The sequence below is a fragment of the Cyclopterus lumpus genome, chromosome 25, assembly GCF_009769545.1.
Source record: "Cyclopterus lumpus isolate fCycLum1 chromosome 25, fCycLum1.pri, whole genome shotgun sequence".
In the NCBI taxonomy this organism is placed as follows: domain Eukaryota; kingdom Metazoa; phylum Chordata; class Actinopteri; order Perciformes; family Cyclopteridae; genus Cyclopterus; species Cyclopterus lumpus.
This window is the reverse complement of record NC_046990.1, coordinates 10,887,117-10,913,125: the sequence shown is the minus strand read 5'-3', so window position 1 is coordinate 10,913,125 and position 26,009 is coordinate 10,887,117. Positions and strand designations below refer to the sequence as shown.

Sequence of the window (26,009 nt, the reverse complement as noted above, 5' to 3'; positions counted from 1 at the left end):
TGTTGGAGCATTGGAGAGTCATTGCATACTCCTTTGTAGATTAATACTGCATCATATCATATAAGGATATATGTTTTTTATATAAAAAAAACAAACTATAAGTATCAGATAAATGTAGTGGAGTAATATAAAATGGAAATATTCAAGTAAAGTGCAAGTATGCCAACGTTGAGCTGAAGTACAATACTTGAGTAAATGAACCAGTTACATCCCACCACCGGTTCTAGCCAGTTAATATCATTTAATATTGATTCTGAAGTGTATCTGATGGGTTAAAAGAACGAGACCAGTAAAAAGGTTTCCGTGTGCGAGGGGAATAAAGTTGTCGGTAAAGGTTGTGAACGTTTCCCCTTCATCCTCCAAACCATCTTTGGATGGGGTGTCATTTTTTTTTTTCAAACTGAGTGCGCATCTTGTTCTTGTTCTGGCATGAAACTATTCATTTTGACCCACATTCATCACTTTTCATACCAAAGACATAACCTATTCTTTTTTTTTTGTCAGGAGACTCCGGAGATGCGGATGGGTGCTTAATGCGACTACGCCAATAATTCATCTTTCATTAGAGCAATGAAGTGGAGGAATTCCAAGTTTGACACGCGCATGATTAATAATGGGAGGGACACCGTTTATTTTCCTCGCAGGTGCTCCGCGAGGTGGAAAAAGACATTAAACGAATCGTAGTCGGCTTTTTCTAGGATTTAGAAAAGCAGCCTGGAAACCAAAAGGTCACAGTTTAAATCCCCGTGCATCCATCAACCCATGAGCAAGATTACCCGTTCTGACATGTATATAAACCAGAATGTGAGCTCCGTCCTTCCATGAAGGCTCTTGATGAGCGATGAGGTCCCACCTGGACCGACCCAATGCAGCCGCTTCCCAACCAAAAATACATCTCATGAATAAGTTCCATGAATTTGTTTGCAGAAACAAACAATGCCACGTTCTTAACGATTGGGCTCGATTGAGGCAACCCAACTACTTGGTTTACGGTTAGAAAAAAGAGGATGGTTTGAGTTAAAATAAGAACGTAACAATGTAGCGCAACGACATGTGGCAACGACATGTGGCAACAACGTGACAACACGACAACAATGTTGCACTACAATCGCAACGTCAGCGTTTACTTGAAAGAATATCCGTGCTTTGCAGAAACGTACAACGCCATCGTTATTTTTGACGGAACGCAACATTTTTTAGTCATTTTACGCAACAGATTCATGCAGATATATTTGTTTGCTCCTTGAGCTTTTGAGTGATAATGAATAGGTCAATAAGGAACTTTAGCTTGGATTGTTTTTGTTTCATTCTCACCGACTTCTTTTGTCCTGGTTTCTAATGAGAACGCTCTAAAAGCCCCTTTTACAGCTGACGTCGTCACAAATGTGCTTCCATATAATCCTCCTTTTTGTATTGAAGTGATCATGTTGTCGAGTGAAGCTCACAGACCATAACTAGTCTGTGACTCACAGACTATAACTAGTCTGTGAGTCACTGCAATCATCCGATCTGACGAAGCAACTTCAAACGTTCAGCGCAAATGAAGGAAAGCTTTGTGCAGAAGTCTGAGGAAAAAAAAGGGGATCTTTTAGTTATCGAGGCAGGAGGGGGGTTTCCAGAACATGTTCTGGTTTCATAATCGAATTAACTCAACATGATTTAAACAACATTGTGATCAATACCTTCCATAAACAACAGGTTTCTGGGGACGCTCACCAATGTTACAGCTGTGTGTGTTTTCATTGCATCGACTGCTTCTCATGAGGCACCCGTCAAAAACTCACCAACGTAATGTCACCAAATGTCCAACGCATTGATGCAATGGAAGGTAACCCATCTTAAGTCATTACACATGTGGAACAGTTTACTCCGTTTCTCATTCATTTATGAAGTTGGAGTCGTCTCCCACTTTTATTCGTGGAGTTCATGCACGTTTTGTTTCAGTCCGTCGTAAATCTTCACGACCTAGATTCACACGCCTGCAGCCTGCAGCCTGCAGCCTGCAGCCTGCAGCCAGTCGCATTGTAGAAGGACATTGTTTTTAAGGCCAGCGGAAAATGTAAATGGAAGATCATGTATCATGGAGGACTGATTCATTGTGTGGTTCAAACGTAGTTCGAAGGACGCCTCAACCAAATGGAAATAAGCACATCCTCGAACACCGGAATTTATATTTCACCCTTAATAAAGTTCAAGACCGGCCTCCATTACCGGGTACAGATGTTGGGACATGAGTCAGCCGTCACCGCGACTTCAGGAATCGTGTCCAAAGAATAAGTAAAAAGAAAAGAAAATCGTTGCGTACAATATTACGTATTACAATTGTTACGTTAAGTGAAGGTCGGTGTGTGAGCAGCGTTTGAACTACTTCACATGCAGTTAAGATGGTTGAGTGCAGTGGTTTGCAAGCTTGGGGATCAGGCACCTCCAAAAGGGTCACGTGATGATGAAGAGGAGGGGTCACGTGATGATGAAGAGGAGGGGTCACGTGATGATGAAGGCCCCGGATCAGACGGAACATTCTCGCGCTGGAGGAACTGTACCTGAAGGGGTCTGTTGAGGGGCCAACAAAGGTATACGTCCCATAAAATTATCTTCATACGTTGGACTTCTGGTTATCGGCTTCTATTATACGACAGATTGCACCGTTGGACTGTTGCAATCTTCAACAACTCAACGTAAAAACATTAATTTACCACCAGTAAAGATGCATTAAACACTAACATGGTGGATTATCCTTTTTAATTTAAGACCTGTGGACCATTTTCACGACCATCGAGAGGCCCAGAATCATCACGATTGTCCGAGAACAATAAGAACCGAACTGAAGAAAAGCTTTCAAGCCACCGGATCGCACTAAATTAATTGGAATATAACAAAATCATTCCTCTTTTTGACCAAATAATCCACAAACTAAGGCGCCACGAGAGGTGAATCAGACACTAAAAGTCACGTTTGCATTTTTTTTCCAAAGCTCTTAAAGGGGAAAACATGAGTCTTTGTGTTCTTTGTGTTTATTTCTGCTCCAATGACAAAAAAAAACAGTCTTATCAGTTTTTTTTGTGTTTTTTTTTGTGTGCGCATTTATTTAAAAAAACAATTCAATTCTAAATTATCATTAAGTTGCTTTTTAAATGATCCTTTTTGTTGATGTCTCATTTAAGTGATTTTAATTACGTTTTCGTCCCATTTCGATTTCTTTTCGTTTCACTTTCTTTGGATTTCTATTGAAGTCGAACTCCAAATAACTTTGTTCGTCCTCGTCCAGTTCACTGGTGACAGTGGCTCCCAGTGGCTCCCAGTGGCTCCCAGTGGCTCCCAGTGCTCGTTAAAAGTGCCACGGTGGGTCTTCAGAGCTCCGTGTCTGAGGGTTGATTAGCTCCCCCTTCCCTCAGCTCATGTTTCTCCAGTCTTGAAACAATAGTGTCAGTTTCTCCGCGCACATAAGAGCACATTGTGTCATTATTCACTCTTTTTTTATTTTTTACTTGCCCGTCCTGAGGTTTCTTCCTTTGTGTCCCTATTAAAGTTTGTTTTTGTTTAGAAGCTTTTTCTTTTCCTTTGCGGGACACATTGTAAAGCCGCCTGTGGCTAATTTGTTTGGCTAAATAAATGAAATTTGAATTTAATATTAAAACGCCAATCGTCTGCGTTGGACCGCTGAGCCCTGACAGTTTCCTGGACAGCAGAAAGCACCGTCTTCGTGTTTCCACTGCAGGGCTCGGCTCGGCTCGGCTCGACACGACGTTTTGGTATTTTAAGTGTCGGCCCGGGATCCCTGCTCATCGCCATGGCAACGTCTCGTAAAAAAAACCCCACAACGTGACATTTGTTGAATCCGTTCATCGGCAACCAAAACATCTGCACTGCGTCATTTGTACTGCGTAGCTTTTTTTTTTTTTGTTGCTAGGGTTGACATTTTAAAATAAAAAAAATAATCTGGGTCAAGTAAATAAAATAATAGCGGACTCCAGTCGCACAAAGTGACGCTATTCTCTGTGGAGTAATAACGTGTAACAAACTGAAGGGTTGAACTCCGGTTCCTCCCGTGGAGATGGGGGATGTTCTCGAGCGCCTTAAATGCTCCGGCCTCCTGGAAGAATTCCTCCAGAGGACATTAGACTAAAGATAGAGGTGATATGTACATTTCTTCATGTCTTTTCCAACAACATGTCCAAAAGGGAAAATCCCCTTTGGAGTATCAGCTTGTAAAAGCTGCAGGCATGCGTGTTAAACAAGTTAAACTCTGCGGTAAAGAGATAGCGGAAGTGCTTTTAAAAGGCGCTCGGTGTAAACGGATGACTCACAAATCACAGGCTCGATTCCAGTTTACGATCCCGTCTCGTAAACACGACTGCGTCTAGTAAAGCAGAAACTTACTTTAAATCTTTTGAAAGCCAGCAGCTCTTTTCTCTTTATGGTCTTCAGGTCATAAACAGACTCACCCCCCAAACCCCCCAAACCCAAACAGATCCACTTCAGCAGAACAGCAACAGGCATCAAACTGGAGAACATTGAGATGGAGACCCCGAGGGTATTGGAGACCTCCCAGCTCAACACAGCACCACCTGTTGATTGACAGGTAAAACTCGGGGTCTATCTCTCTAATGAAGCCCTAAAACAAACAGTAAACATACACCCAGATAAATGTCCATGTGTAAAACATACTAACCTCATCCTGAGTAATCACCGACGCAGTCAGCGTGCGAAATAGACGATTCAACAACATGCGGCAGCGGCAGCGATTTCCCTTTTCCAAATATTTTGATTGCTTTCAAAATGGTATGGAAATTGAGCGATCTAAAGGATCAAAACCCATCTGCTGGTCCGTCGGATTCAGGCGAGCTCGTGTCAGTGCGATGCATTTCATTATTGTGACGGATGAGACTTCGGGCTGAGCTCAGACGTGGCAGCGAGATCTATTTTGTATTGAAATGAGACCAGCGATTCAGTCATAAACATGCTACCATGAGCTAATCATGAGCTAATCGTGAGCTAATCGTGAGCTTAGGTTGGGAGGAACGCAAACGGAGCGAGAAGAGGAAGACGCTTTCACAATAAGAGCTCAGAACGAAGCGTTTCTAAATACCTCCAGTGACGTTATGAAATGTTTTGTTTGGTGTGCAGTTGATTCATTTAACACATCGGTGCAACCACAGTTGGGTGTAACCGCTTAGAAAAACACCAGTTTTATGTCCAGTTCTGCAGCGATGGTGTATTCCTGCACCGGAGACCTCGTTAAATGACATTCCAATGAGATTATTCCGTAGGATTTGGGATTAATGCAGAAAAAGAGATCTGACCCTCTCACTTTTTTGGCTGAAGTAAAAAAGCTCACGGTCACGTGACCCATCCCGGCCAATGGGTGGCAACGAACAAAGCTTCAAAATTCACAAATGGGACTATTTACTGGCGTATTTTATATATTTATATCTGAAGCTGGTGTAAACCAGACTCATTGCCTTCAAGACAACGGAAACAGAAGAGCAATAATGTTTTAGGACTCATTCCTGCAGCACGCTGCATATCTGTTATTTACCATATTGGAGATATAACAAAAAATTGCAAAACAGAAATAACCTGGTTCAATGGTTAGTTATCTCCAAAACGCAGAGTAGCCCACTTACATGATCGTGTTTGAATCAAGAGAAGGGGTGAAGGAGAGGCCAAACGTGAGAAATTAATCAGAATACAGATTTTTTGAAATAAAACATTCCCACGTCTGCAGCTCGGGGCTCAAATGTGTCCGCCTCCCTATCGTCGTGGCTCCTTACCCGTCATAAGGTTTAAGAGACGTATCTTATGCAACCGAATGTCGTGAGAGATGTTCGGAGTGAATACGGCTGCTCTTCCTTCACCTTCTGCACGCGACACAAAGGACACATCAGAGGCGCTCTGATTTATTTTCCCCTCACATCTCTCGGCGCATCGGACAAAGAAAAACCTCGAAACAGAAGTTTACAGCTTCACCTACAGGAGACTGAATACAAGGACCGTATTTCAGCTCTTATTTTTCAGTTAAATCTTCCAGTAACTTTTTTCTGTCCCCTTTTAGCTGCAAAATCGCCATGAACGACGTTTATTTCCTTATTATTCATATGCAATATGACGCAGCGTGTTCTTTTGCGTAACTCTGCACAGAAGCTTATTTTATCGTATCATTTGTGCATTGGAGCTGGCCGATGCTGCGAGATGATTGGCCGGTCTGCATTAGATGGGGGCGGGACTTAGCAAAGGGATAATTTGGTTTCATGTTTTAGTCATTCGCTGCTCGGTAAGATGGCTGCTGCTGCCTACAAATCAGTTTCAATACTCTAATAACAAGGTATAGGTCAGACTAAAAGGTTATTTAAATGCTCTTCAATGCCGTTTAAATGCTAATGCTCCACCGCTGGATGACTGCGGTTCACAGACACGACCGAAGACGAGCTGAAACCCACGAAGACCGGACGCCGACGACTTGAGCTCTCAAATACCACGAAACACAGAGGAGAGCTGAGGCCGGTGGGAATGTCGTTGTCTTCGTACCGAATTCCATATCAATCCATGGAATGAGATATTTTCGTCTGGACCAAAGCGACAAAAAGACCCAAAATAAAAAGAAGACGCCCCCGCCGTGATGATAACCACGCGAAGGACGACGCGGCCGAGCAGCTGACGCCGAATCCTTTAGCGTCCGTAATGAGCGTCGGGCGGTCGTCTCCGGTTCGTCTTTGCTCACCTGCGAGTTGAACCGCAGCCGACAAACGCTGCAGGAGACGTGCCTCCTCTTCGCGGTGGGGGGGAGGCCGAGGGTGTGATGGAGGACGGCCTTCTGCACGGGGTCCATCTGGAGACCGGAGGGAGACACACGGGGAGAGGGCTAATTAAAACAGTCGCTCAAGCTGACCTGTGAATCACCTTCAGTCCTCCATCACTCGCTGGGCTGGAGCTTTATTTTGTAGGTCTTAGATATTTACACTCGAGACACACTATCGATGTTTGAGTGCGAGGACTTTAACTGTAATGACCATCGGCCAAATCCCTCCAATGAGCACTTGGGGGACACTCCTGGCATCAGTGCGTCTCTTTATCATCACCAACAGTAAATTGAATCTACTAACAACTGAGTCTTCTGTGTAGTCACAGTCGGCGTTAACGTCACAGTGTTTGATTGCTGTTTCCCAAAAAGAAAAACGCATTAAACAGCCATACTTTTGTATTTCTTCACTGTTTTCAGTGCGTTTTATTGCTCACAGCTCATTAAATGATCAAAGCCGTGTAAAATAACAAGAACCACACGCGCCGAAGCCGACGTCTTCGTGTCAGAAAGAAGCTTTTCTCAGAGGCGGCGAACAAATGAGGTGCACGTAGATATCCGAGGAGAGCGAGAGCTGCAGCGCTCCGCTCTTCCACCTGGCCCGAGGTCACGAGGTCACGAGGTCACGAGGTCGCGGACGAGTGCCGAGCATTAAAGAGCTCTGGAGACGCGCTGCAGTCGCTGAGTTGCTTTGTGACTAAATGAACCCGTTGTTTGGATTGCGGTGAAGAAGCTCTACGTCGACTAATGCTGCTTCTGGAAGCCAGCCAAGTTCCACGGAGGCACGAGCAGCATCCGGCTGTGGCTTCACGGATCAAACCCGTTGGCAGGAGAACATTCATTGAGGCTCATGCGAGCAACAACTCGCACCTTTATTTATATATATATATTTTTTTAAGTGATTCAGATCAACGTTTTTCTTGTATCGTCTCATAGGCCTGTGGGAGTCTGCAAGGGAAACCAATCTGAATCTTAAAGTGAGTAAAGATGGAGATTGAATGTTACATAAATTCATGAAAGTGAAAAATAACAAATGAAATGTCGGCAAAATTTATATTCTGTTCATAATAGCGTATTTATCACAGCTTGTCAATTTTTATTTAGAGGTTTTATATATATATATATATATATATATATATATATACATGCATATATTTTGCACATATAAATATATATTGCACTTGATTTTATCGGCATATTTTGGCAATTTATAAAGTGTATGACTTGCATGGTGTAACATCCATCATCTGCTAGACCAGTCCTCCCCAAAGACTGGGTCTAGACCTCCAGGTGGGTCAGGAGATTTTATTAGGGTTGCTAAATAAATATGCATTGTCTTTTATTTACCATTTCAATGTGAAGTACACCCTGGAGTGTAAAAAACTGGTCAGGAACGTTCCCAAGTTATATATGAGGCCGATCTACGTTTCTGGAAGTGCATGTGACGATGCAGCGCTCACTATTAAGACGACTGACAACACTAACTTTATGTTTTGCTCCTCTGATTTGCGACAGCATCACGCCGCAGTGTGAAACTCGTGTTTTTAATAGTAGGTAACAACTTTAAAATGTTTCCACAAATGATAAAATGATCAATTTACCATCCGAACACTTGGCAAGCAATCCAAACGAGGCACATGTCTTCTCTGAAAAAACATGTGCGCATAAACGTGAGGAAAAAAAAAGAACCGGCACGTACATTTTCATCTTTTAGAATATTGCAGGGGGCTGCCGGTCGGCGCCCGTTCCCCGTGTGTGGCGACGGGGCTTTGAGGAATGAACCAACCCATCTGCCTCACAGTCAAAGTGTCTCACTCGGCTACAGCGGGAGGAGAAGGTGCCGGCAGTGTGTGGGAGGATTAATCCACCTTGACAAGCCACGCTACGCTGTCGCTTTCTGCGGAAGATGTTTTTTTTTTTTTTTGGGGGGGGGCTGAACCGAGGCCGTTTACATTTTATTTTTTTCTATTATTCTTTCAAAAGGTTTTTTTTGTGTGCAGGAGGAGGAAGAAAAAAAAAAAGAAGCAGTTTTCTGAGATATTGACCTCTAGAACAAAAGTGGGGAAAACTGCTAGCAGAAATAATCACCGTCACCCACTTTGGCAGGACAAGCGGCCAAGCGGTCCCTAGAGGAGCGAGGCAGGATGGCGAATAATCAGGTGCAGGTGACAGCAACTGCTGGAACGCCACAGTAGCTTGGAAACGCACGCGATCGGCCAAAAGAATGCCTGAAAACGGGTCTCTGTGTATACACAGTGTGACGGGTTGAATGAGGAGCAGCTGGTTTGGCGGGTGATGGGGGTCAGGTGATCTCTGGAGGAGGTAAAAACTCGCTGAGGGCAACTGGTGACGCAAATGCAAGGAATGCAAATTTCCAGAAACACAGGGTTGGAGAAGGAGAAGAAGGAAGGGGAAGAGGGGAGGCACACAGGGCAGATATCCTTTTTTGACAGAACAGAAGCTGTGCGTGCCCTCCGAGGACGTGGCTCAGAGGGACCGGATGGCGGGTTCCTGGGAGAGTAAAGAATAACCGACGTGGGCCGAGAGCCCGAGACGAACTGGAGCTGGAGATGTACTTGAAATGCCGAGACGCACCGAACCGACGTCAAAGGACGAGCGTCGCGGTGTCACGGACAAAAAAAGGTCGCGTTTCGAACGCCACGGAGACGTCAACAGCCAACGAGCGCGTGCGTCCCGCGATAGGAAATAACGTCATGCAAAGAGGGGAATGACAGTAAAGCTTTGACTTCCACCTCAGATGTTTGCTAGCGTCCCTCACTTCTCTTCTCGTGCACTGAGGCTCAAGTAGCCCGTCAGAAGGACTTCTGTCATCGGCGAGCTCGGTTGACGATTCGGCATTTCGCTCAACTGGCTGAAAACGATATTTCTTGCACTGTGTTTATTTGTCTTATCCTCCAATGTTATGCACCACAACATACTTGGCAATAAATGCCAACATAAAAAGGAGCGAGGTCATGAGATGGGTACGAATCGGACTCGGCTAGACGGACAGATACCGGCTCAGACTGATAACTGGCACGTACGCGGGATGAGAGGCAGCCATCGGCTCCGACCGAGGAGGAGAAAGAAAGCAACAGCTGGTTCTAACCGAGGCGACACATTCAAGCTCAGACAAACAGTCTGTCAGAGACCGATTGAGAAGCAGGAATCGACGTTTGCTTTTAGTTTCCCACGGGACATGAACAGCGGTCTGCTGAGTTTGTTTGTGCCGAGCTCAGAAAGGTCTCCTTAGCTGTTCAGCCATCCAACAAGCAGCTCTGAGGAAGCATTCAGAGACAGGTGCAGCATGGGAACGAGGGACGGCGGGGATGTATAGAGGATTTATTGCAGGGTTGTAATGGGTTGTTGGAGTTATGAGCTCTCCATTTTGTTCTGACTGACTTCAAATGTCATGCCAAAAAACGACTTGAAAGTAGGCTCCCCTACTGCACACTAAAGTACATAACTCCTCCCGTGTTGAATCGTCTTTCTCTTGTGTTCTGACGAGTTGCATTGAGGGTTTCTGAGAGAATTTTGTATTTCTGATTGAAAAAAAAAACGTCTCCACAGAACGTCTCGACTCCCCGGTCGGTAACGGTAACTGTTAACAAATGAAAAGGGTTAAAGGATAAAAAAAAGAGGGTTTGAACGTCTGAGGGAAAGTCCTGTGTTTGCTGGTCCCATCGGTGCTCCGCCTTTGTGGGGTTTGTGTCATTTTTCTGAGTGCACTTTGTCGTCACTTGAAAGCCTGATGGTGCCTTGTGTGTCGGTACAAAAACGTAGTAATTTGGCGCCCTGGTCGTGAGGCTGGACTGGAATAACAAGGTCCTGGTCGATAAGGAGACTATTTGTGGTTTTAAGGGTCGATTGGGAGAATGACCCAGGATCAAACTCACCAATTGCTTTCAGCTGATTCATTCTTGAAGTAGCAAAACACACAGTTCACAGCCAATAAAGTGTCATTTCATTGTCGGTGGAGACCAAAACCGAACTAAAAGTTGAACACATTTTGGGGCTTCACATTCAAATGATCATGTCTGCTGAATGTGTAATCTATCGTTCATCAGATCAGCGCTATAAAGGTGATAAGTCAGCATGTTCCACTCGGCAGAAACAGGTCCTCGAGATGCATTTAGATGTTTTGAAAAAGTAAAATTCAGAGACGGCAGGAATTAATGCAAGCAAACGGTGGCAAGGTCAAAGCCCTGTTATGTTCAAAATGGTTACACTTAAGTGAAAAATGGCAGCTATTCTGAATTGTATAGCTCATAAATGTCCAGAGACAATAAAAGCTTTTTCAGCTTCAGCAGCACTCAAAGGCCGAATCACATAACACACACACCTACTTAACAGTTGGGAAAAAACAGAAACTGGAATACATTATCGTCTTTTAATGGAGAATAAATTGACTGAAAATGAAACATTTATATTACGCCGCCGAGCATTTAGCTCATGTCACGAAACCAGGTGACCCGCTGCCATTAGACAGCCGAGTTTACATCGCTCGTCGCTACGCTATGACACGCTGCACTAAATGTGGAGGCAACAAGGTGGCAGAAAATAACTCCCACGTTCTCAGTTGAAGTGCACGTGGTGAAACGCAGCGCACTGTGCAGCCTTTCACCCCGTAGACCCCGTAGAGTCTGCGTCACATTACCAGAGCGAAGGGACTCGCCTCTGCCTGAGTTACACAACACTCTACCTTTGTACTGTAATGCACACCCAAGTCTCGGAGAAGGGGGGGTGGGGGGGTGACACATTGAGTTGGCGAGGCTCGCTGGCAGAGGGGGGGAAAAAACAAAAAAAAACGTGCTACAGCAGAGAACCAGACGCACTGCAGCCGGCTGGGAAACTGGGGCCTGAGCTCTGGGAGAGCTTACGCCAGTTAAAAACATCTGGGCCACGAGAGAGCGGATGACCTCTTGCTAGAAACACGTACCGAGCTAGAAACATGTTATCCCTCCGTCACTCTTGGGGGCAGATGCTGGGAAATGAATCTGTGGCGATGAGGCCACAAGGACACGGCGCGATCCCGCGAGATCATCAAGAGAGATTTAAGTACGAGGCAACACCGTTAATCACCAGGGTATTATAAAGAGGATTGGGAGCTCTTGGCTTGCGTTCATCTCGCTGTGCTATTCTTGGCGGCGGATTTACCCACAATTCCGCACTGAAATTCCACCTCCTATGCGTCTTTTCCGTGTATCCTTTTTAAGAAATCCCCCCCCCCCCTCCCTGCACTGGAACGCGATGAGTTCGAGCCTCGTCTGCAGAGAGCAGCTGGAGCAACGGGGACATGCATTTATATTCTTGTTGATCTCTTTAACCTGTTCTTCTTTCCTAAATTTCCCTTTTTAACCAATCGGCAACCTCCGGTTCTGCCGAGTGAAGCCAAAGCGCGTCTGGTGACCTGCATTCTCTCTACTGACCAGCAGGGGGCGACTCCTCCGGTCGCAAAAAGAAGTCAGATTGTATAAAAGTCTATGAGAAAATAACTCTACTTTTCTCTTGATGTATTCCCTCAATCAACATTATGGTCTCAATCTCTAGTTTCAAGTCTTCTTCAATACAGCGTGATGTTCATTTAGTAAATTATGGTCATTTACAGTCAAACAGACCATAAAGCAGGGGGTGCTTTAGGGCGGGCTTACTGTGATTGACAGGTTGCTGCCAAATACAGCATCTCTACGTCAGTCAAATATGGTAACTTTAGTTTATAGATTGTACAAAAATGGTTACAACTGTATTCTGAGATGGAAACGTCAAAATCAGCTCTCGAGGGTTCAGCAGTCCACAAGTCTATTTGTGTTCCACCTCCTTTAATGTTTTCTCTTTCCTTGGTTTGATGGCTTACTAAAAGTGGATTTTAAAGCTTGCCCACAAATAAAAAACGGACATTTTAATGGCTAATTTTAATTGCTGGCGTTTATCAAGAGTCAGGAAAATGGAACAACATAAGCAAACCCTTCACTTTGATCTCTCTATCTGTCGCCCTCCACTCGTCTGTCTGTCTCTGATTCCCAATGAGCAGGTTGTTTGCCGGATACCATCCGACAGCCCACAGAAGGCCTGTCCATCTCAAAGTTCAGCCCCCCCCCCCCTCCCCCCCGTTCGCCGCTGCCGGATAATGTGACAGGACAAGACAGTGATGAGCCCAGACGGCGGTCGACACGACTTGTACGACTGACGCCTGATAAAAAGGGACAGAAACGCACACACACCGGGCTTCGTCCCTGATGTCGTGACAGAAGGAGTTAGTGCGAATCAAAGACCCTCAATCTGGCATTAAAATACACGACAAAAGGATCGAATAATCAATCACGTGGCATTTTGGTTTAAGTCGGCTGCCTGAACGCTTTCTGAGGAGATTAAATCGTCTTTGAGGGAGCAGTAAGTCACATTTATGGCTCTTTTATGACGTGACGCGAGTTTGCAAAAGCAGGATTTTTGCTTGTGACACAACCTGCTTTTCACGAAGGAATAACAATCTCTAAATTATTAATTATTGATGCTATCATCAGTTAAGCAGTCAAACCGGTGTGTATTTGGTTAATCACACAATGTTGGTTTACAGTGGCCTGTAATTCTAACTTTTTTCATTATGCATGTGAATGTATATACATCATTTATGTGGTCAAACAAATTACACATCAGACTATCATGGAGGCGTACATCTCCTCTCCAGGAACAAGACTGAAACTCATCTTTTTGGATTGGACACGCGCACACTTAAAAAGGTTCATATTATTAAAAAATAACTTCGAACACTTAAAATGTACCCTGAACAGAACAATATCAATATTCACATTTAATTTCCACCGTGCGCGATCGAACACGTGGGCTGTCCCTTTTAGAAAAGGCCGACTTCCTCTTCATCATGACAGCTAACCTTAGCGTAGCGACAGAAAGAGCCCCGAGCGTCATGGCAACAGCTTTGACAAACACACATTGATTGATTGACAGGCACACGGACAAGTTTCCGGATCCCCAAGCTTGAAGCTGTCTGATCCTATGGAATTTATTCCCTCAGTAAACATTGTAAACATTGAGTTTATGGTCTCAATCTCTAGTCTCAAGACTCCTCCATGGATGCCAAATTTGAGGTTTCCACAAACCAATGTGGTGAAGTCACGTCGACGCCCACCTGTTGTACCTGTATGGTGCGACTTCACGCAGCCTAAGATGAAGGAAAGATGGCCGTCGTGGTTAAAAGACGCCGTCTGGTGTCACGCTCTCACACTCCACTGCTCCGCTATCCACGCTGACCTCGTCTCAAACGACTCTGAGAACATTGAGCTTTACAATGAGGTCTTTCAAAAGGTGCAGAGCCGCTGGAGAGCACACACCTGTCCAACAGGCGCCTGTGTTTTGATCCATTATATACACAATGTGGGTGTATGTGATGTATGTATATGACTGAGGCGTGTCGTGTTTATACTGGGGGTTCTCTTCACATGCTCCCGAGGTACCGAGGAATCTACAACATGTACATTCATATCTACTCCAATACGTGTAGAAGGAGAGAATGACCAGTCACTGAGGTCTAAATGCTCTACTCACAGCCGCCAGCCTCGCTTACTATTAACCAAAGTGGGATGAATGACCTGCCAGATGTAATCCTCCCTTCTATGTGTCTCCCAATTACCTCTGCCGCCTGGCCCGGTCCGTTAGTTCATCATCAGCCGATGTCGTAGATTGTTGCCACACGGGAAGGACTTCGGGAATTAGCAAGTCAAATCCGAGGGTGTGTGTGTGTGTGTGTGTGTGTGGGGGGGGGGGGGTCATTGGCTTATAATGAGCGAGATCAGGCTTTCAGGTGTTCGTACGAAAATAGAGGACTTTATGAGATGGGAGGGGGAGTGACCACCAAAATATTGAGCCAGCTGTGAGGTTTTGAAAGTGAAAACATCTGCGTTAAATCAGTAAAGTCAGGTCGTAATGTTCTCAGTTATTAGACTACCGATAATGAAGGTAATTACATTGGATTAGATCAACCAGCTCAGTGGATGTTTGTCTTTGTACATACAAGCAGTGCTGTGCAGTACTAGTATAGTAGTAGTTACTGTACTTAAGTAGTTTCTTTGGATATCAAATGAGACTATTAGTGTAGTAGTTAGTGAGCTGAGGATGATTTTTTTTTATACTTAAGTACAGTAAATATCAGATATTTTAAGACTTTTACTCCAGTAAAAGTCACTTTTGAGAATACTACTTGAGTTATTATTACTCAGGTATGGTTTTTGGGTGCTTTATACACCACTGCATACAAGACTCCACCTCCAGTCACTGCAAACTTCTCATTATATATGCAAAACTGTAAATGTGGTAAGGAAAGTCAATATTGCAAGAGGAAAGCATATGAATGAATAAAAATTGTGTGCAAAATTTTTTTTTAAAAGTGTGCAGTTCTGTGCAGCTTGAGGTGTTGTGAGTCCAACAGACACCCGAACACACCAGGAAGTTTCCACTTGATAATATTACACTCAGGTCAGCGGGTTCAGCAGACTGTTGCTCAAATGCAGAGCGTCTGCTCATTATTTAAGTCCAATTAGTGATGAGCAGCCAGAACACGTCGCATTGTTTTTAAGGAGCGAGGTTGCTTAGTGAAGGAATACAATGAAATGAAGGCGAAGAGACACATGAATGAAAAGAGGTGCCGCGTGGGCCAAATGGATGTTGTTGTGGTGGAAGGTCGAACGTTACACTTTATTTTCTTTCAAAGTCTTTTCTTTATATTGTCTCTTACCATGTCTCTTATAAAAATATGTTCCCATACAACTAATCCCAGATAACGGGTTTTAAACACGTCGTTTATGTTGAGAAAAATGCAACAAGTGTGCAGAAAACAGAACTACTGAGCTGGAAAATGTGTATGTTCGTTACATTATTTGAGTCACGAACAGACATTACAATAAGAGATTGACTTTTGGTCACACCTTCAATAGAAAGTTATTATGGAACGAACTTAATCCGGGGGAAATGTTTCCCTCGAAACATAATTGACAATGCAGGGTTGTTGTTTTGGAACGTAATTTCAAGAGAAACCATAGATCTTATTTCCAGGGCCAAGGAAAGACAACACACACACACACACACACACACACACACACACACACACTTTCTCCCCTTTTGCGATTCCTTCCCCATTTCTTCCCTTCCTTTGCACTTGTCTAACACGGATGTTCTTTTTGAGTGTTTTCCCATTGCTCTTCACCGCCGCACTGACCCCTCTCACGCCACTGGGCCCCATCAGGATGAAATATGGAACTGGGAGAGCTCCCTCAAGGCATTTGGCAGCCACACCGTCTGTCCCCAGTCCAGCTGAGAGGAAAGATAATAATGTGACGGCGTAGCATCAGTTCCTCCCGTAACCTTAAAGCGTCCCACTCCTCTCAGCAGAGTGGTCCAACTGGCTGCGATGCTTCCACGCAGACCGTAAACCAATCATCCATTATTATTATATTTTGGTCTATTCTCTTCGGCCTGTCGAGCAAATCACAGCTAAATCACCAAGGATACAAAAAAAGTTCTTCACAAGTATTTGATAAAGTACACATGCGTCAAATAATAATGTTTTGTCTCGAGCTGGGGCCAAATCGTTGTGGCCCACAAGAGGCGGGTCTTAAGTAGCAGTTCAGCCAATCACTGATTAAAGATATAAATGAGTGATTTACAGCCGATCCTAAAATAGGTTCAGCTTTGGCCCAAAAGCTGCACGTTCTCGCCAGGCGCCTTCTTTTCTGACAACATGACAGTATTTATATATCATATTATACTGAATATATAAATTATATGAATAAAATGTCCTTATGTCAGTGTTGGAATAAATGTTAAATATTTAACTACAAAGTAGAAATGTGTGCATTGAATCATTCTGGGATGTTTGCTGAAATTGATTGGATGTCCCTACCAAAAAAAATAATAATTCCCACCAGCCGCCACTGCTTATATGTTCTTGAATAGTGCAAAGTCAGGAGATTGAAAGTCTTTTTGCATATAAATCAGCGTCCATGCAGTGAAACTGGAGAAGATGGAGTTCGATCGTGTTTTTTTGCTAAATTCCCTCACAGGCTAATTCCTAATCCATCATTCTATCAGAGTGCTTCAGCTACACCCACAGGATGGAGGAGAGCGTCTCACTCATGACAGGGTTCAATAAAAACCAAGATTAAATGATTTATCTTCTCATAATATTCCACCATGAATATCAAACAAGGCTGATGCCGCGTTAATGAGAGAGGAGCCCGAGGAGTGTGACCATCTATTGGATTTACAAAATCGATGCCCTTGGGTAGAAAAATGCACGAGCCACCTGCACAGCCTTGATCCTAACAATGCAACAATGCAACAATGTAACAATGCAACAATGCAACGTGAATTCAACTTTCCTCGCGGGGACATCAAGTTTCTAATCCCGCTTACATTGATGTCGGTAATCTTTAGCAACACTCCTCGGCTGGATTTTGAGGGAGTTTCCTTTCTGGGTTTTTGATGGCAGTTACTTCTTCTTCACTACCAATGCAGCCGCCTCCTTCTTGTGGGAAATGATCTACAGTTGACCCTCGTTTGAGTTCTCTGTGCACATTTCTGGAACGACGCTGCTCGCGAGAGACACGCGAGGACGCTTTCCAGAGGGGAAGTGTCACCGAAGGCCTCGTAGCACTGTGTCCGCGATCAGAACACTGATTCATCCCGCAGAGTCTGTCTCTCTCGTAAATCCCCCGGATAAAAATAAGTAAAATAAAGACACCGTTGTATTCTCCCTCCGGGACCGGTGTGCTTTTCATTGTGGGGGAAAGAAAACCTGGCGTTGCAGGTGCGAAACAGGCTCGCACTCGCTCTCCAACTGGTTCCGTTTTGACAGCGGCGTGAGGTCAACGCTAACACACAGTGGAGGAGGTATGGGGGACGGATGTCAGAGCACGGAGCATGCTGGGACACTCACACACAGCTGTCTTTAAGGGTGATAACACTCTGATTTTTGCAGTGTGTGTAGACACTGTAGTTTCATTCCTGGAGGCAGAAACAACGCTTGAGTTAAACCTTTAATGGGAAAATACAAACCGCAGCTTTTCTGGCAAAGTACAGGATCAGACTCGTGCCTCCGGTGAGGCAGAAGAAGATGATTATAACATAAACTTGTGAAATGTATTTTCCAGATTCGTGCCAGCCATCCTATCTCATTGTCACCTACCTTATTAACTTGGGACCCGAGACAACTTTTTATCTCAGGTTCTATCAGAAAGGGATCTTCCTCAGTTTGTTTCCGTTGAATTCATTTCAGAACCCTGGAGACCTAAAACTATCCATACAGAAAAATAGGAGAAAGTGGGGAGGGACATATCCAGGATTTTTGCAACCGAGACAGGAGACGATGACATTGAGACGTTGTCGGGTAGGTCTGTATTTACAGTACACCTTCAGTAGCTAACGCTAGTCAAAGGGCTAACGTACTTGGCTAATGTCAGCTCCACAGAGTTAACGTAGAAACGTCTCTTTCCAACGAGTATTACGATTACACAATATTTAATATGACTCGCTCCAAATGCACAAAACCAGACTAAAAATAAACACAATCTCAGAGGATTGAATGAGAGTCTATGGAGCAGAGGATAGTCGTCGGACCCTGGTTGGAGCAGGCCAGTGCTAAACTATGATTGGCCAGTCTGTTCAAGGGGCGGGACTTAGCAAAGGGTCAATAGTTTCACTTGTGGAGCTGTTTCGGATGGTCCTCCCTTCTTTTCTTCATCCGTAACTCTCAAGTTTGGAATGAAATTCCAGATAGTTTTGTCATAAACTGTTGTTTTCCAGACTTCAACAAAACATGCCACATCTGATGTCACCAGGTTGGCATTTAAAGATGACATATTCTGTCTCATCGCTTTCAAAGAACCCCTCGAGCACGTAGCGACGCCATCAAATAAGCGAAAACAGATCTCTTCAGACCTCCAGTTGCTCTCCGACATCCAAACCCTCTGACGTGCCCTGAAACACAAACATACATCGCCGCAGTGTCCATCGGTTATCACACAGGCTGACATTTGACAGGAACACCCAGAGGAGCTTTGAGGGTTGTTAGCCTGACTGCGGCGCACAGTGCCAGTAGGTCACTCGGACGAGGAGACACCGGACTGCGACACCGGCTCAGCTTCGCCTGGGAAGTTGGCGCTAAGCACCTCCATAAAAAATCATCTTGAGCTCCACTATTATCTCTGCATTCCGCCGGAGAGAGAAGAAGAGAGAGAGAGAGCGAAAGAGAGAGAGAGAGTGGTGAGCTGGCAGCTATCCAGAGAGAGTGAAATATTATCGTGGGAGAGCACATCGAGACGAGCTCCGCCAACATGAAGCTTCCACTCAGTTCGGGGGGTTGAAAAGCCCCGGAGCGCGAGCTAAATGATAAGGACCGCGGCGCATTAGCCAGATATGCACTCCACCGCAGCAGGTGTGCGTCGCTGGAGGGGAGGCGGCTGGTGGTCCCGCTCGCTCCCCCAGCTTTCATCGTTTATTCCCCACGTGGGCTTGCACGCTTCCCCCGGGAATACAATTTATTGAGTCCATTAGATGTTTATGGGACACGTGTAAATCAAAAGAGAGTCTGCGAAAAGCGCCCGGCTCGCCGCATTTGTTCTTTTCATTTTTTATCTCCGTACAGATGATGATGTCGTTCGTCATTTGAAAGTCAACTTTGAAGAAGCGGAGAGGATAAAGGTCAAGGAGTGTGTGTGTGTGTGTGTGTCTGTGTGTGTGTGGGGGGGGGGCAGGAAGTAGTTTTACCATCCTGAATCCCTTTAGGTGTTAAAACTAACGTGTTACATGGATAACAGCTTATTTACACATCCAGCACAACAATCATTCGGAGAGGCAATATCTTGCTCTTTATATGCTATTAAAATAAAAAGTTAAGTTGAGGGCCATAAAAACAAAACAATGAGCTTAAAGGTGCTAAAATGCTTCATCGAGCTGAGCGGTACAAATACATCACGACGAGCAACAGGTGTCAAATGCACAAAGCCATCTGATCTCCATTGTTAATTTAAATATATTGATGAGTGAATCTTTAAATGTCAGTTTAGTACCGTGTCACTTCTAAACAAAAGCCATTTTCACAGCAGCGATATCAGGATCAAATGTTCCATTAGTGAGCCGGCATGCACAGCAATACCGTGGTAGATATTAATGATGACATCTGTGTTTACCCTTCAATGACATGTCACAATGGCTGCTGTGTAAAGGGCCTCTTCTGTTGCTATGCAGAGCTTCCAGGCTGAAAGCCTCTTTTTTGGGGGGTGGGGGGTTCTTTTTCTTGCCTTTTAGCTCACCAACAGGTTATTGCCTCGTCATTCACGCCAGAAAACTGTCTCTCGCACTCACTGTTCATATTTGTGATTGAATGTTTTGCAGCTTGGATAATGAAAACTGACGGCCGCTAATAAGCTTTTAAAAGACAGGAGTAATTGCCTCATGATTTGAGGGGAAGGGGGGGGGAGTCTACCTCAGTGACTCTCAAATGGGGGTACGTGAAGGCACTCCAGGGGGTACGTGAGAATTATTTTCTATTCAAAATTAGCATAAAAATCCTTTACAAATTGTTATTGAATAAATATGAATAAATTACAAGTGTGTATTGCATCTTTTTCTCTGTTTGTGGGGCACTTTATTCCAACTTCTCCAAACATCGATGAGCACGACATGAAAGCCTGCAGAATATAAATCAGAAACAAATGGGACGTGTTTTGCTAACCCATAACATTAAGAACAAATGCTTTGTCAAAGTCCACATTTCCATTACAGCCATTGATGCTAACGTTGATGCAACGCACACACACACACACACACACACACACACACACACACATTGAAATGGACTGTGACGCCCGCGTGACACCGTTGTTGCTGCTGCGGGACCACAAAGCAATTTCCCAGCGTGCAGATCTGCGCGCAGAATCGATAAATCACGATCCTGATTACTCCACGGGGGGAAATGGAGTTTGTATTGTTTCTCCAAGACAAATGTCGGCCCCGGGCGAGATAGATCTTATAAAGACAACCCAAACACACACACACGTACACACACACTTTTCCCTTTTCTCTTCCATTACACACCAAAACTGGCCCGTTGCTGTAGTTCGCGTCCACAGCTGTGTGGAAGGGATTCGGGTTCAAGGGTCAGTCAAAGGAGGTAATTGCTCCTGAAACGGTCGAGAGGATTCTTGACTTCCTTCCCCCGACGTGAAGAAATGTGACGCGCTGCTCATCCAAATGTTGTTCCCCAAAGTGAAACTTTGTAATGTTGGACAAAGCTATTTGACTATCCTGATACATTCTGAATAGTTTAAGATCAGTGATATGTTCATCTATGCAGACAATTGGAACACGGCCCCTGACTCTGAGGAGTCTAATTAGATTTGTCAGTTTTGTCGTTTTTTGGCCCGCTTCCCTGCACACAGAGCAAAAATGGGATTTTAGAAATATTAGCAAATTAATTAAGAAGGGGAGGAAAAATAAATAAATACCACATCTAAATGCCGGAAATGTGCAATGTTTCTCTTTGTCGATATGGAATATTTACGCGGGAAAAATGTTTAATTTGAACGATTCACTTTAGGCTACAACATAACGTGCAGGGGTCTGAAAGCACTGTAGATTTATTCCTGTTTTTAAAAAGTAGAAGCATTAAAAAAATTATGAAAAACACAGAATAGAGAATAATACTAACACAGCTATGAAAACAGATTGTATCAAATCAGTCAGCAACCCTTGTGATGTTAAAGGTACAGGTGGCAACCTCTGGGTAAATAACCTTAAACCTGCATTATCTCTAATGTCCACCAGGGGGCGACTCCTCTGGAAAATGGTTCATGAAAAGTTAAATGTAACATTTCCATCGTTTTAAAAATATCTCGGCGGTGCTTCTTGGTTTTATAAAAAAAAAGAAAAAAAGGAGCTGCAGCGTCGGAGGGAGATGGTGAAGCTCGGCCGGACGTGTTTTTGGACGCCATTTCCATTAACGCTGACTTCAGGGCGGCGGTCCACGAACCAATGGGTGGGGGGGGGGGGACGTCGCTTTCAGGGGTGAAGGAACAGAAGAGGATATAAAGCAGCTCAAACGGCTCCACACCTGCTAATAAAAAAACAAGACCTTCTTCTTTTCCACTCCAAACGACAACATGTTTGCAGCCTCCTTCTTCTCAAGACCACGTTACACAATGAGGTCGTTCTTTTCTATGCCTTGAAGCCACAAACATCTTTTACATTTCTGTGAATTAAGAGGCCCACAGACGGAGGACGAACATCCTTTCTCCCCCCCCCCACCCCCGGCTATAGACTCCCTCATCGCCTCACTCACTCAGCCCAGAACAAGATTGCTCAACAAGACACTTTGGAATGAGTCCCATTTCATGCAGGTGTCGACATGCACACACATTTTTTTGTTCCACTATATTTTCTTCTTGTACCACAGATGAAACGTGTGTGTGTGTGTGTGTGTGTGTGTGTGTGTGTGTGTGTTTTCCCAGTTTGAAACGTGTTCTTGTTGTGTCAACGAGAGAGCTGTCATCATCTATAGGATCATTTGGCCTTTTTAATAAAGGGAGGGCGTTGATGTTTATTGAGCCCCCGGGGGCCACATGAGCAGATCTGACCTCATCCCGAGCAGATCTGACCTCATCCCGAGCAGATCTGACCTCATCCCGAGCAGATCTGACCTCATCCCGCCGTCAGTGGGAGTTCAGACAGAAACAAACTCCGGCTCCTTCTGCAGATCACAAAAGTCTGCTGCACTCGATGGAAACAGCTGCTCGGTTTCTGTGCACGGTTCATAATCGGAGATGCACATCTTCTAATAAACTGCTTGGCTGAAGCCATATTGCCCGTATGGGGGCGGCTGATAGCGACATTTGAGTTATTTAAGAACACATATTAGTATTTACACTGGGACATCTCAAGCTGTGCTCCACATTTTACATTCAATCTCTATTTTTCTGTCTTTTTATCTTTTCTTTTTCCCATTTTCTTCTGTTCTCGTTTATGTCTTTTCCTAATTCCTTCAACCTGTCATTTTATCCCTATCGCCTTCCTCTCATATTTCTTATTTCCAACCTGCAATCCCCAGTATTCACATATATATATATATATATATATATATATATATTTACTCTGAAAATTAGCTCTCTAGCTAACTGAAATGAGCTAAATCTTCTGCATCGTCTAATCAACCTTTCCTTCCCAATGACGAATCAAAACAAAACACTATTTTACGCTCAATTTTGCTGCAATTTCTTCTTTATTTTTCCTCTAATTTTCCTCAACAACGGGGTGGCGGTGCGCCGATGTGACTTTTCATCGCTTCCGGCACCGTTTTCTGAGACGAGTAAACGATCCGTCCTCGCCCTGGAAGCCGCCCGCCGCCTGTGTGCGACACGAGAAAGAGAGGAAAAAAAAAAGCTCCTTTTTTGTTGCACCCTCGAGAACCAAAACACGCACTCGGAGAACAGAAGAGCAGGAACTTGTGTCGTGAACTCCTTCTCGTGAGAAAGAGGAACACGGTTTTTGAGGTGATTATTTTGTGTTAATCTCGTATCCGCTTTCCAACGCTTGGAGGCTTCCCGGTGGATGACTCACGACCTGCAGACGAGTCATTTAAATGGGATTCCTGAAGGTCCTCACGAGGCCATCTGTCTCCCTCTGTGTCATCTGGGCTTTTCTCCACGATGTCCCCCTCTTCTTCTTCTTCTTCTTCTTCTCCTTCTTCTTCTTCTTCTTCTTCTTCTTCTTCTTCTTCTTCTTCTCCTTCTTCTTCTTCTTCTTCTTCTTCTTCTTCTTCCTCGGTCCTTCACATGTCTCTCTTTCCCACTCGTGTATGCAGATGCGTGCCATATTTTAACGCCTCTCTTTGCAGACGAAAAAAAGAAAAAGAAGAAGGAGAAAAGAAAAGCTGTAGACTTTTTATCTCTCTGGGGTTTTTTCTTTCTTCCATTCTTTACTCGTCATATCTTTTTGATGACCTTGCTGATTTCGAGCTGCGCGAGGCCCGCACACTTCCTGATTACCTTCTGCTTTAAAAAACTGAAGATCAATAGCTCCATAGCGGCGCTACGGTAAGTGCACGTCGGGTGAGTGCTTCATTTAAAAGGCAGCGCCTCACCGACTGCAAATCCAATAAGGACTGTAGCCACCTGCTTATGGAAGATAGTTGCATTAGAGAAAGCTGTTAACAAATGGTCGATTAAAGAGCCGCTCTCTGAAACGTGACGCGCCTGTTTATAAAAAAAAAAACACACAAAGAGCTCGGAGAGAGTTATTTTACATTTCCACATCATACAGATAAATAGTAAAGCTGTGCAGTAATAATATATTTAGTAAGCCGACACCAATCGCAGCAAAGAACAGGAAGCTGTATCATGTGACCAAATGTTTATGAATAAAAGCCTGTGAGTGGACCTTTTTGTCCAATAAGTAGTATTACCACATTAGTAATATGCTTAATTAACACTTTAGAGACACACAGAAATAACGTTGGTGTTTCTTTCCAACGACAAACCAGAGAAAGAACTCTGAGGTTTGTTTCCGAATAACATCTACGGACGTTTCTGTCAAATAACTATGTGACGTGCCACTAATTGTAAAGAAAATAAGAATATCAGAGAATTTTCCGTCGTGCGCTTTTCTGTGAACAATTCCAAATGTTGTGCACATTCAGCTCACCTGCTGTTTAAGTGTTTTATTCATCAAAGTGTAACATTGTCTCTATTTTCCACAAGATGTAATCGTTCTCCCAGAGACAAATCCTGAAAATTAGTAATAAATCATGTCAGAAAAGGAAGAGCGGTCGACTAAAGCGTCGCCAAAGGCTTCGAGCTTCTTTTCAACATTTCTGCTGTGGAACATTTTTTTTTTTGCTGCTTTTCTCCAGAATGTGCACGACACATTGCACATATATATATATATATATATATCTCAGGAGGGAGGTGACACCCGTCAAGACCATCGTAGAGCAACGTGCAGCACGATTTTGCCAAACTTCTCACAGGAGATGCACTAAAAGGCATCCTCGTCCTTGCCTTGTGTGGGAAATAGAGGTTCGCAAAGAGACATTTAAAGCATCGGCACATTTCAAATACACGTCTGTAATGTTTTGGACGAGTAGAAGAGGCCAACTGGCTCTCAGCCCTTTCCACGGTAAAATATGTCTTATATCTTTATTTCTGTGTCGGAGTAAAACTAAAACAGATGTGAACGTTAGCAAGGAGTGAGGTTGTACTCGAGAGCCAAATTCCTCAAAGAGAAATAACCTGCTTTCAGTTAATGAGTTTTGATGCGAGAGCCTAAAGACACAGCTGTCAATAAATCTCTGCGATAGAGTTGAAAATGCAAACTTGTCTGTGGAGGAGAATAATAACAGTTTCCACGTATGATCTCCTGCGTCACATTTCAATCGCAGTGTACCGAATAGAGATGAGACGAGGGGGATTCACACAATGAATTAAGGTTTCTCCCACAGAAAAGATGTTCTCCTCTTAAAGATGTTCTCCTTCAAAGGCTTCAAAAGCATCGTTTCAATGGGATGTTTCAAGGGCAACTATAAGAAAGATCGTTGGCAGACGGATGTGCTCGAAGCTCACAGCCTGAAAGAAGAGTCTCGAACTGTCCGTATTTTATGGACGGATACTAGAAGACGTGGAACCCTGAACAACAGAATCCGTCTCGTCTCCCGTGAGCTAAACACCCGACCGGCATCTGAAGGAACCGAGGACGGACGAGACTCACCGCGTTGAACCGAGGGAAGAGGCGGACCGCCGCGGTGGCGTCCAATGGGAACGGGAGGAACTGCTTCATGCCCAGCGAGGTCTGGACGGCAGGCAGGGTGGGGCGCATCAAGGTGGGCATGAGGCCATTTTGACATGTGTTACCTGCGGGAGGGAGAGCAAAGGCAGCATGTTGAACAGCAGACGGCCACGGGGACCGGGGCCTCCGCCCAAAACCTCTCAGACCACGTCAAGGGAACCATATTCAATATTAACACATATATAAGTGTTAAATCAATATTTAACACAGTGAGACCTTCTTAACATTGGATCCAGAGCTGATTTAAATAATGCCATTTGGCTGTAACTCATCAAATAGCATGAAAATCCACACAATTTGAATGTTTTTTTAATTAACAATGTTGTTGTTTTTGTTTTTTATTATTTATTTGTATTCAAAAACTCCT

General features: G+C 44.2%; 1 protein-coding gene across 1 annotated transcript in view; it reads right to left on the bottom strand.

Moving 5' to 3' along the window:
* Positions 1–26,009, bottom strand: part of znf385d (zinc finger protein 385D) — a 51,592-nt gene that overhangs the window by 19,285 nt on the left and 6,298 nt on the right. The window contains exons 2-3 of the mRNA XM_034528940.1: positions 25,565–25,707; positions 6,722–6,829 (exon numbers count right to left, since the gene is read on the bottom strand). Of these exons, the coding sequence (XP_034384831.1) occupies positions 6,722–6,829; positions 25,565–25,707 (251 nt within the window). The remainder of the gene's footprint in view (positions 1–6,721; positions 6,830–25,564; positions 25,708–26,009) is intronic.